This window comes from Pollicipes pollicipes, unplaced genomic scaffold (assembly GCF_011947565.3).
Source record: "Pollicipes pollicipes isolate AB1234 unplaced genomic scaffold, Ppol_2.1 Scaffold_7261;HRSCAF=8764_pilon_pilon_pilon, whole genome shotgun sequence".
NCBI classification, from domain to species: Eukaryota; Metazoa; Arthropoda; class Thecostraca; order Pollicipedomorpha; family Pollicipedidae; genus Pollicipes; species Pollicipes pollicipes.
The window spans coordinates 40028305-40039375 of record NW_023597054.1 but is presented as its reverse complement, the minus strand read 5'-3'; the positions used below and the strand labels follow the sequence as shown (position 1 = coordinate 40039375).

Here is an 11071-nt window from a genome sequence, read left to right as displayed (position 1 = left end):
GCGATGTGCGCGCACGAACTACAATGGCCACAAACGGTAATGGCAAAACTCGAACTGGTGCAAAGTGCCGCATACTCATAACTTATTATCCTACCAGAAATTAAGCTGTGCTCGACTGCAAACAAGGCATCGCACAGTTCCCTTAATGTTAAGGCGGCGTAGAAGGCGTGCTTCTTGCTGTTTGCTGAGTGAACTGCTCAGCCGAACACGTCCGCCCGTCAGTCCTCGATTCGTGCACCTGTCGTAAGTGCTGCGCGGCCGGCCGGTCGCCCCAATCCTCGGAGCCCGGGGGGGGGGGGGGGGGGGCGCGGAGACGGCCGGGGCTGCGCCGGCCCGCGCTATTGAGCGGCTCGTATACACGTGTGCGGGCGGCCCGTCCCGGGATCGATCGGGTTGGGCGCCGCTGCCGCCGCCGCCGTTCCGCGGGCCGGCTGAGGAGGCGCGCCCGCCGGCCCGGCTCGGCTCCGTCCAGTGCCGGCGCCCTCCCCACACGCCACGTCGGCCGGCACCGCCAGCGGCCGCACTTCGCGAGCATGTCACACCCCGGACTCCGATGGCTGGACTGGACGGCGCCGTCGGGTCCGGCGACCGAGGTCGGCTGGTCCGGCACGACACCCGTGGGAACGGGCTCCCCGACTGCGTCCCTCACGCTCGGACAGTGCCGGCCACCGTGCTCGGATCCGTTCACGGTGCTGGCGTGACGCCGCGAGAGCTTCTGAAGCCGCAGACACGGGACGCGTCCGGTCGCCTTTATGCTGTGCGAACAACGTGCTGGCATTTAGTAGCGACATGCTTAACCAAGGCAATGACTCAATGCAACTCAGCATGCACATTTCACATGGTGGCACTCATTTTGTGCAAAATGCGCTTTTCACACTCATTTGTACTGAGTGACGCTATGAGTAGAGCCTTCCTAAACACACATTCAGTGACAGGCAAACATCGAGCCATCTGAAAATAGCCACGCTTTCAAAGCCCGAGAGGAATGCGGAGGTGAATGTCCCCAACCATCTCAAAAACATCGCTTCTAATTCAACATTCTGTCAAACAAATACGCATCGGCTTGCAAGCTGTGCAACGTCTCCAGAACAACACAACCTTGCATGATGTCAGTCCTTGCTGGGAGACACTGCGACGACGTGCATCGACTGCTTACAACAAGGAGACATTTCTGAGACAATAAATACCCAGCATCTCCCCATTAACTCGAGAATTCGGCGTCACTCAGTGAGACACGCGATGCATCGGTTTCAGCGGCAGGCGGGCGAGCGCGCAGGCGTGGCACCGGCGCATCGAGGACGGCACGCTTCGTGGCTATTGGAGTTCAGCTGTCCTGCCAGCAGATGGATGATCTGGTTCACCCCGCTTCAGCCCCCGTGTTCCGTCAGGAGCGAGCCGTTCCGTCCCACCTGGTCGTTCCCAAGGCGTTTCGTTCCCGTTCCGCCGTCGCGTCAGGAGCGGGTCGTTCCGTTCCGGTCCCGTCTGCTCACGCTGACCGGCCGCTGGTGGCTCTGCCTGTAGCGCTGCACCTGGTCGTGCAGTGCGTGGAACCCCTCGTCGGCGAACCTCGAGAACCGCTTGCCGACCCCCATCTGGGAGGAGCGCGCCTTGGGCACGAAGCCTCCGTAGCCGGGGATGGGCACGGGCTCCTCGTCTGCGGACGGGGGCGGCGGTTAGCGGTGGCCTCGGCCGCCGAACAAGCCGATCGATCACGACTGGAAAGCGCGCTGTTTCGGCATGGGTGGGGAGCGCACGCGGGCCACCAGCTAGGGCAGCGGACCGTACCAATGAAGCCGTGCGGAACGATCCAGTGATCTGTTCAGGGACGTCGATACATGAAAAAGGACGCAGTCGAATGAATGGGAAGATGCGGATTGGCGAATGAACAGAATCAGACACCCATAGGATCAAACGGCTGGTGTGCTTAGCCTGTGGGCCAATGTTTAATCGGTTCCACCCGAAATCATTTCTGGCTGCACTCCTGAATCAGGTATCAGCACATTTTCGCCCATCACCGACGGTTAAGTGTCTGGCTCATTTTGAAACTAATCACAAATACATTACATGTAGTTTATCGCCCTTCACTTGTTTCATTTGAGTCTAATAAGGAGTATATGGAGGATTTCCAAAGTGCAGCTTTTGTTACCTTTATTCTGTTCAAATAGCAAAGCACAGATGCATTTGAATGACAGGGCGCCGCTGGCGTTAACCACTAACACATCGTTAAGACAGTAGTGTTACCTCAGAAAAACCAGGAGAATGGAGATATGATTCGGTTGATATTTCGGCAACATGCTTTTATTTGCATGTGCACGTCTGTATTAGCCTCATTTCTCGGAGATTACATTCTCTTTATAAGAAAAGATTCACTTATTTTCCCGTTTGGGTGGTCCTGCGGACCACAGGACAAAATAAATAGATGAGTCTGGGTGGACCGCAGGATTGGTGGACCACGGACCATCCAGACAGGAAAATAAGTGGATATATTCTTATAAAAAGCCGGCGACCAAATCTTAACATACGGGGCCCATCATGGTCAATTATACGAACGTGATATGTGACTCTATGTGTGATGTGAGCGACCTTAAAATTGTTTATATGTATAAGTGATGTCCTGACGCGTGATGTGCGATGCCTGTGTGTCCTGTAAAACTTTGGCTTGCTGTTTACTAAAAAAAAACTTAAAAAATCCAGCAGGATCATCAGGCAGGGCAATTTTGAATTCACCTTCTGCTACTGCTTCGATAATGCATGTTGCCGAAATATCAAGCCTAACTGTATCTACATTCTCCTGTTTTTTCCGAGAAATAAGGCTAATATTTTTGTCTTATCTACGTGAATAATGTTCCCCGCTAATGCATTGAACAACTTACTAACCCATCGTAACCAAGTCACTGGCAACGAATGGACAGAAGCCCGAAGTCCGCTTGATAAAGTCACGTGAATACGGCGTGAAAACCAAATGTGCGTTGCAGAATTTCAAGACTACTTTAGTTTCGATTTTTCGGAGTCGGCCTCTAGTGCGTGTTTGCCATACGTCAGCCGTGTCGAATGATCGCTATTGAGAGTTGACGCACAATCACTCTGACCAGACGTCCGGATGGCAGCGTGTTACAATTGGCCAGCATTTCGTTTATTACGTTCATGAACGCTAACTGCCTAGCGAAAGTTCACCGTTCTGACTTAAAGTATGCGCATGTTTAGCGCTTAAACCGATCGCGACTGGCTCTGTAGGCTGTGCAACTCAGCCTGTCGTCATGGCGTCGCCTGATGCGTCCGCCGAGGATAGCGTCAGCCACTCGGACCACATGGACCTCCCGGACCACCCAGACCACCCGGACCATCCGGACGACACGGACGACACGGACCGCCCGGACCTCCCGGAGCACCTGGACTACCCGGACGACACTGACCATCCAGAGTGCCTGGATCATCCGGACGAAACGGACCGCCCAGACCAAACGGACCACCTGGACCAACAGGACCACCCGGACCGCCTGGACGACCAGGACCGCCTGGACCACCCGGACTGCCTGGACCGCCCGGACTACCGGGACCACCCGCACCACCCGCACCATCCGCACCGCATAGACAGCCCAGACCACCCGGACCACCTGGTGGAGACCCGCGTCTTCCACCTGACTGGCAACAGCAGCCTGATCCACGCCGAGCCGTACCCGGTGGTTTTCGTCGGGTTCCGGCTGCGGCAGGCCAACAAAGCCGTGCTGCGGGTCTACAACAAGTCGGCTACCTCGCAGCGCTTCCACGTCGTTCCGCCGGCCGACCGCAGCGTCTTCACCATCCAGTACACCAAGGTGCGCTATTTCGTGCCGGGCTCCACCCTGAAGATTCACATCACGTTCACGCCGAGCGAGCAGCGCTTTCATGAGGATCGCGTGTTGATACACTGCGAGGACGAGTTCAACCTGCAGGTGCCGGTGCAGGCGTTCCCGAGCGTCACGTTCGCCGCCTTCCCGCGCCACATCCTGCTGCCGGACACGCCGATCGGCCGTCGGCTGACGCACCGCATCCCGCTGCTGGTGACCGCCGCCGTGCAGACGACCTTCCGCGTGTCGGTGGCCGAACCGAGCGCCGTGCTGACGGTGGCGCCGACCGAGGGCGAGCTGCCGCGCGACGGCTCGACGCTCCACCTGACGCTGACCTACCAGCCGCGCCAGTACTGCACGTCGCGCACCAGCCTGCAGCTGTTCCTCTCCGACTGCGGTCTGCCGCCGGCCACGTGCACGGTGGCCGGCCGCTGCGTGCCGGGCCTGCTGCGCGACCAGCTGGCGGCGGCGCGGCCGGCCGTGCAGCTGCGCACGCAGCCGGCGCTGCCGCCGGCTGGCGCGCTCGGACCTCGCCACAGCGTGCGCCTCTTGGCGCCGTCCGGCCGCCCGCCGGGCCGACTCGACCTGACTGCGCACGGTGACGTGGCCAAGTTCCTGGCGCAGCGTTTCGCCGCCAGCGTGGTGGTGCAGCAGACATTTTTGGACGGCTCCGAGGGCGCGCTGGCGGCAGCGTGCCGCGAGCAGGAGCGCCGCTTTAGCCGCGCCCGCCTGCAGCGCTCGGCGCGGCTGGCTGAACGCGGCGAGGTGCGCCGCGGCCAGCGGCCGCTCAGCGACGCCGAGCGTGACGCCATTTTGAGCGAGCGTCAGAGGCTCTGGCGCGAGTACAACAACCACGTGAGCAAGGCGGAGGCGCCGGCCGCCGCCGGACCGCCACGCGTCAGCTACGTCAACAAGAAGCTGCTGCGGGACGCGGCCGAGCCGCCGCTCTGGCGGCCGCCCACCTACGACATCTATCTGAACGACCCGTGGACGTTCCGGCTGGCGGCGATGGAGCGGTTCGTGCAGGCGGCGCGCACGGTCATCATCCGCGGCCGCGCCGACCGGCGTCTGGAGCGACTCCGTCACCTGGTGGAGCGACTGACGGAGCAGGGCGGCACCGACGGAGGCGAGGAGGACGAGGGAGATGGGGAGGACGAGGGAGACAAGGAGGATGAGGAAGACGAGGAGGACGACGGAGACGAGGACGGCGAGAGAGACGAGGACGGCGAGAGAGACGAGGAGGCTGAGGGAGTCGAGCGGGGTGAGGGAGACGAGCGAGGTGACAGAGACGAGGAGGAGAAGACGAGGGAGAAAGAGGGGGCAGGAGAGCAGAAAGCAGGCAAGTTACGGGCTGTGGATTTGACAGCGGATGAAGAGAAGGCTGAGAATGATAACAAAAAGAAGAAGCGAGAAAAAGGCAGACAGCACAATAGGAAGAAAAGGTGACCCGACGTGATTGCCACCTTGCAAGGACATGCAAAGAACGATAAAAGAAGTGTTTTCTTGTGCGGGCTCGTAATACGGCAAGGATTGTGCGGCGAACCGCATGTTCTCCAATGCAATTTTAAGCGGGCTAGATCGTGTCAGCGGAACATGTTTCTCACGGATAGGTATTTAGTGTTTCAAGCCTTTGTAATGGGAAGACATCGATTATAGCTTTGATATCCCACAGACAGCGATGGATTAGGTGGCAATGCTGGTCACGCTAGAGCCTCTGCAAACATTCGTGTCCACTCCACGGGGGCTTACATGCACGGCGTTACGTTAACAAGGACCACTGGAGGTCGCTGAAGCATGCAATGTGCCACCACAAACCGAAATTATGGTGCTAAAAGGTTGTTTGTTTGACTATGTTCAAGCGAGACCCGGCGTAGAAGGGCTCGTTAACAGTTACAGCCATGCATGGATGCATGTAATGTATGCGATACCAAACGTGAGCATGCCGATTCTTTTCCACAGTCATTAATCATTCTCCCAGTCCGCATGCATCTCTGTCAACCGGTGAGCACACACGCTACCTTTATGAAGAAGCACCTTTCGGCACTTCATAATGTGCCGTGCATGATATTTAGTCAAGGGATTTACCCCGAAATACTGGGTCAACAAGTCTCGGCCGAGCCTGTGCTAGCGTCAGACCACACCAGCTCACGCCGTCAGCCTGTGCGCTGGAGCCCGGCCGGTCGGCGCACTCCGTACCCTGGCGGCCGGCCGAGTACCGGCTGTACTTGGCGTCCAGGGCGCTGCTCACGGCGCCGTTCGTGAGGGCGGCGGCCGGCGCGGCGCCCGTCTCGCGCACCCGGCGGCCGGCTGAGAGCCGGCCGAGCGAGCGGCTGCGGCGCTCGCGCTCCTCGCGCTCGTGCCGCTCGGCTGTGCGCCGCTCCAGGTCGCTGAAGCAGTCGTCGGCCACCTTGCGGTAGTTGGTGCCGACCACGAACCGGCCGCCTGGTACGAATCCTGTGGGCGTGGGCGGGGGGGGGGGGGGCGTGAGGTCGTGGCCAGCATCAGACGCGGACGTGGTAGACATTCTATGGCGCAGACGCACCAGAATAAGAAGCAGACATGGCAGAACTGATTGTGGGATCGCTCGCCGGTCACCGGCCGCTGACGGAGACTGCGGTCGTGCATGTCTGACCAGGCGAGGAGCCGCGGCGCTCTGTTTCGGGAGACGCGCCACCGCCGCCGCCCGCACGGGACCGGAGCGGGTCACGGACGGGTCAGGGGTCGTGGGAACGGCGTGGCGAACTGCCACCGATCGGGGACGCTGGTGACGCGCTGCATCGACCCCGTCAGTCGACTGGGCAGGGTCACGGCCGAGGGAAGTGGTTCATCAGGAGAAACGGGCGCCATGGCGGGCGGCGAGCGAGCGGCGAGTGGGGTGTCTGTATGAGCTTCACACCAGGCGCACGTAACGGAAAACTCTGCGAGGTAGAGTCACGCAGGATGAACCAATTAGAAATGGCTGAGTTGGACATTGCCAGGCATGCAACGTTGCCGGATCTGATAATCAAAACCACTAGATGACAGTGATAGCCTCTAACGCCCACTGCATGAGCTCCGCTGCCCCACATCACGGGAACGACCTCGCCTCCCAGACCTGGCTGGACGCCAAGTCCCGCGCTACAGAGCGCGCTGTCGTGAGATATGTCGGCGTCTCTGACCCGCGCTCGTGACGTTGGACCCGCTCCCTGACTGTATTCGGGGCACGCTTGGCGAGGCCATCGTTTCCCTTTCGGAGAACGGATCAAATTGGACGGGCACAGGACAACGAGATGCCCTCATTACTCTCCGGAGCAATTGCCTCATGGTCTTATTGGGTGCTTTATCGGGCTTAAAATAGAAGGGACGATGATGCGCTCGATCACCTGAGTCGTGATTGTACCTGTCTGGTCACGTCAGTGTGATTGCGCGCGTAGCAACATTATCTTCCGCCAAATGTTCGGCCCTTGGCTTTGACTCTCGAGCGCCGTTACATTTTCATATACGGCAATACATACTAAGGCATTGTATAAATTACATACTACAGTACGTAATGGTGGTTGCTATTTTGATTGACAAGAAAGTTGCCGCTCTTCTCGTGGCAGTATGATTTCTGAAGTGCGCCCCAGCTGTGTTTCAGCTGACACGGTAGCGATGCCCAGCGGGCGGCCCGCCGGCCTCGTCTCGCGGGAAAACATCGGGCGCCGGAGCTCGGCCATGCCTGTGACCTTCGGCCGCATCATCATCGGGGTCGATTTTCACATGGGTGAGAAATCTCTGCGGCAATGAGGGAAACCATCCAACGCTGACGTCCCTGACATCACCTTTCATAATACGTGAAAGAGGTGTCCAATTATGTCTGTACATACCCTGGCCAGGACAGAATTCTTCAACATTTTGACCACTTGGGTGGCGGGGTAAATATCGACGCAGTAGGAATCGTTTGGCAAAAGTTGCAATCGTACCACAAGTCAAGGAAATGAGATAAGGTAAAATATGTCTCAATTAGTGGTGCCAAAAGTAATGATATTATGAGGTGCACAAAAGTGCATTGCGTATGCTGACTACACCGTGAGAAGGGTTTACATTTCGTTTTTGAATATTTTTACACATTTAGTCATCAGCACGGAATTCCACATTTTCTTAAGTCACGTTGCATAGATTAAACCACCCTGCAAACGACCCAAGACATGTCTCTCATCTCCCGCCGATGTCTTTTTTCAGTCACGAGAGACTAGCGCTACAGGTCAGCACGTGCGGCACCATTCACCGGTGCAGTGGCGCTGGCAGCCGTTCGGCCGAAGTGCGAGGTCCGCTGTGTGCGGGTCTCGGCCAGCCCAGCGCACCCCTCTGCATTGTGGTTCCGCTGTGTGCCAACCACGCGGTTCTGCAGTGTACAGGCCCGCCGCGCCGGCCCAGTGACGCCGTGTTTGCCGTCGGCAGCGGCCTGCGGCGTAGGTTGTGGTGCGGTGCCGTCAAGTGACGCATCGAGGCCGACCTGACACCGGCGACAGCACGTGTGACGTGTGACGTGATGCCGGCTGCAGGGCCGGCCGCGCCGCTCCGGCCCGGCACGCGCCCGCTGCGTGTGACGGGGTCGGCTGGAATCGGGGCTGGGCCAGGACAAGCCGACAGGGGACGGGAAAACAGGCTGCAGACAGATGTCTGCCAGGCATGCACTGAACCTTATACAGGGGTAGCCAGAGAGTCTTGCAGCCGCTCCTGGGACAGTGGTGCACAACTCTGCTTAAACACCCAAAGTAGCCAAACTTTGGTACTATATCTTCGAAAAACGCAATATTTTTGCCAGCATCTGCCGCTAGTAGGCCAGATTTTGCTGTCCTTTTTACCAGTTTTGTTCATTTCACGAATAACTGAAAAGCGCCCAGCCAGCCCAGACGTAAAAGATGTCCGCAGATGAACCCCCCCCCCCCCCCTTTGGAACTATAGCGCCATAACAACACACACCTGTTCTACAAAGCACTTTCACATGGGGGACATTTTGTTTGTTCTCGGCTCGCTAGCCAGAAGTACTCAGCACGAGGCGGCTGACGTCTGCATGGCGCGCCCCGCCGGACTCGGCCCACCTGTGTAGCCGGCGATGCCGCCCTTGGGCGGGCTGGGCCGGTAGGGGGCGTTGGAGACCAGCGTGACCTCTCGACCCCGGTCGACCACGTCGACCGGGGCCGACTGCACCAGGCCGGCGTCGGTGGCGCGTGGGCTCACCACGACATGACCCACGTGGGTTCGCGGCAGCTGCTGAAACCCGCAGATGGGGAGGTCAGGCCTTCTCGATGACTGGCGGCAGGCCGGGGACAGCAGGCGTGGCTGTAGGAGTCACCCGAGGCGATTCGCCTTGTATTAACAGTGCCGAAACCCGTTGACGGAATTTTCAGCGAGACCCATTAAATTCTAAAAACTCACTTAAGCGAATGGATATTTTTACGAGAGCCTTTCAGTCCGATTAGCGGGTCGATGGGTGGCAGAGACAATCGGATCCCGAACCCAAGCGGGACCAGTCGGCGCCTGGCGTCCGTACGGCTCTGACCCCATTGAGCTGTCAGACCCAACGCCCGCCAGAGGTACCATTTCTCCACTGGAGTGACGCAGTGACGCAGCTGACGAAGCCGGCAGGCAGACACTGTCGCTGTTACGACCAGACGACACTGCCGCCGTCACAGTCGGCAGACACTCCCGCTGCCACAGTCGACAGACACTCCCGCCGTCACAGTCGTCAGACACGCTCGCTGTCACAGTCGTCAGACACGCTCGCTGTCACGGTCGGCAGGCACTCCTGCTGTCACAGTCGTCAGACACGCTCGCTGTTGCGATCGGCAGGCACTCCCGCTGTCACAGCCGACAGACACTTCCGCTGTCACAGTCGGCGTTCAGCCGGTGTCTGGCAAGCTGCCGGTACACTTGGCCCGGACACCCGTCCGCCCGGCGGACGGCAACACACCCGGCGCACGTGTGACCTGGATCACAGTCGGCATAGCCAGCCATCATTGATCCTGACAGCGACGACCGGGCCGGCGGCGACTGTCACACACTCTGCCGTTGCCATGCCACTGAATGCCTGTCCGACTTCGGCATTGACAGTCAGTCAACCCAGCGGGAAACGCGGCCATGAGGGCAACGAGGGCAAACACGGACGGCATCGCGTCAGTGAAAAGAGGTATTCTACATGAGGGTGTAGGGGCATGTAGTCTTCTCCACACGCACACACGCGTTCACATGTGTATACATGCATGCGTATGTATGTGCATACGCAAGCAGGCGAACACGTGCGCCCATAGGTGCGAGAGTCTTACATCATCGTAGGTGGAGATAATTCCCAAACACCATCTAAATGTTCTAAACGCGTTGCGGCTTTCCAGCTCTCCTCCCCATTGCAGTCGCCTCGCCACGCACGGCTGTCCCTCCCACGCCGCTATCTCGCCGCCAGCGCCGGTCCCTCCCCTGGTCCCGTCACGGCCGACGCTGCCGCTGTTGGCGGCGGTCCCTCCCACACCGCTGTCTTGCCGCCAGCGCCGGTCCATTCCCTTGTCCCGTCAGGGCCGGCGTTGCCGCTGGTGGCGGCGGTCCCTCCCACACCGCTGGTTCGCCGCCAGCGCCGGTCCCTCCCCTGGTTCCGTCAGGGCCGGCGCTGCCGCTGGTGGCGGCGGTCCCTCCCACGCCGCCGTCTCGCCGTCTCGCCGTCTGCACTGGTCCCTCCCCTGGTCCCGTCACGCTGCCGCCGGCGCGGCGTCACGCTTCGAAGGGGGAGGGGCACGGCCCGTCGCGCGCACCGTACCTGAGGCGAGTGCTGCACCGCCCAGGCGTACGAGTGACCCACATCGAACTTGAGTCCCGGGCAGTGGCCTGTGTACCTGCAGAACGATACCAGGCTCAGTCTGACAGGTCGGGAGGGCCGGGAAGGTCAACCTAGACAAGGTCACGAGACGGGCGGGTTTCCAATCCAGCACACAAACTGAGCGTGCTCGGCTGTTGCTGGCTTAAAAACACACGACGATCCAATCACACGGAAACCCGCAATATTCAGTGAATCATTTAAAGGTCTGGGGCTGCAGGGATCCAAATGCCAGGAGGTCAGGTTACGCGGAATTTGGGTGTAACCTGTGTGTGGTTCTCAAATCGCTACGCGAATGTGCGCACAAATGCTCGTCAAGGTACAATGCGGTACAAGAGCGTCCCACACGGCCACATAACTTGTCAAATGGTGTGGGAGTTAGCGCGAAGTAATGTGTGGTTATCAAAATATCCAGGAG

At 59.2% G+C, this 11071-nt stretch overlaps 1 protein-coding gene across 1 annotated transcript; it reads right to left on the bottom strand.

Annotated features, from left to right (window-relative positions):
* Positions 1–735: 735 nt before the first annotated feature.
* Positions 736–10672, bottom strand: LOC119112357 (protein FAM166B; the record flags this gene model as incomplete). The annotated part of the gene is given in 4 exon segments (XM_037236514.1): positions 736–1654; positions 6024–6281; positions 8891–9062; positions 10597–10672. Coding segments are annotated over 4 exon segments (709 nt in total), but the record flags the coding sequence as incomplete, so codon positions are not given.
* Positions 10673–11071: the final 399 nt, after the last annotated feature.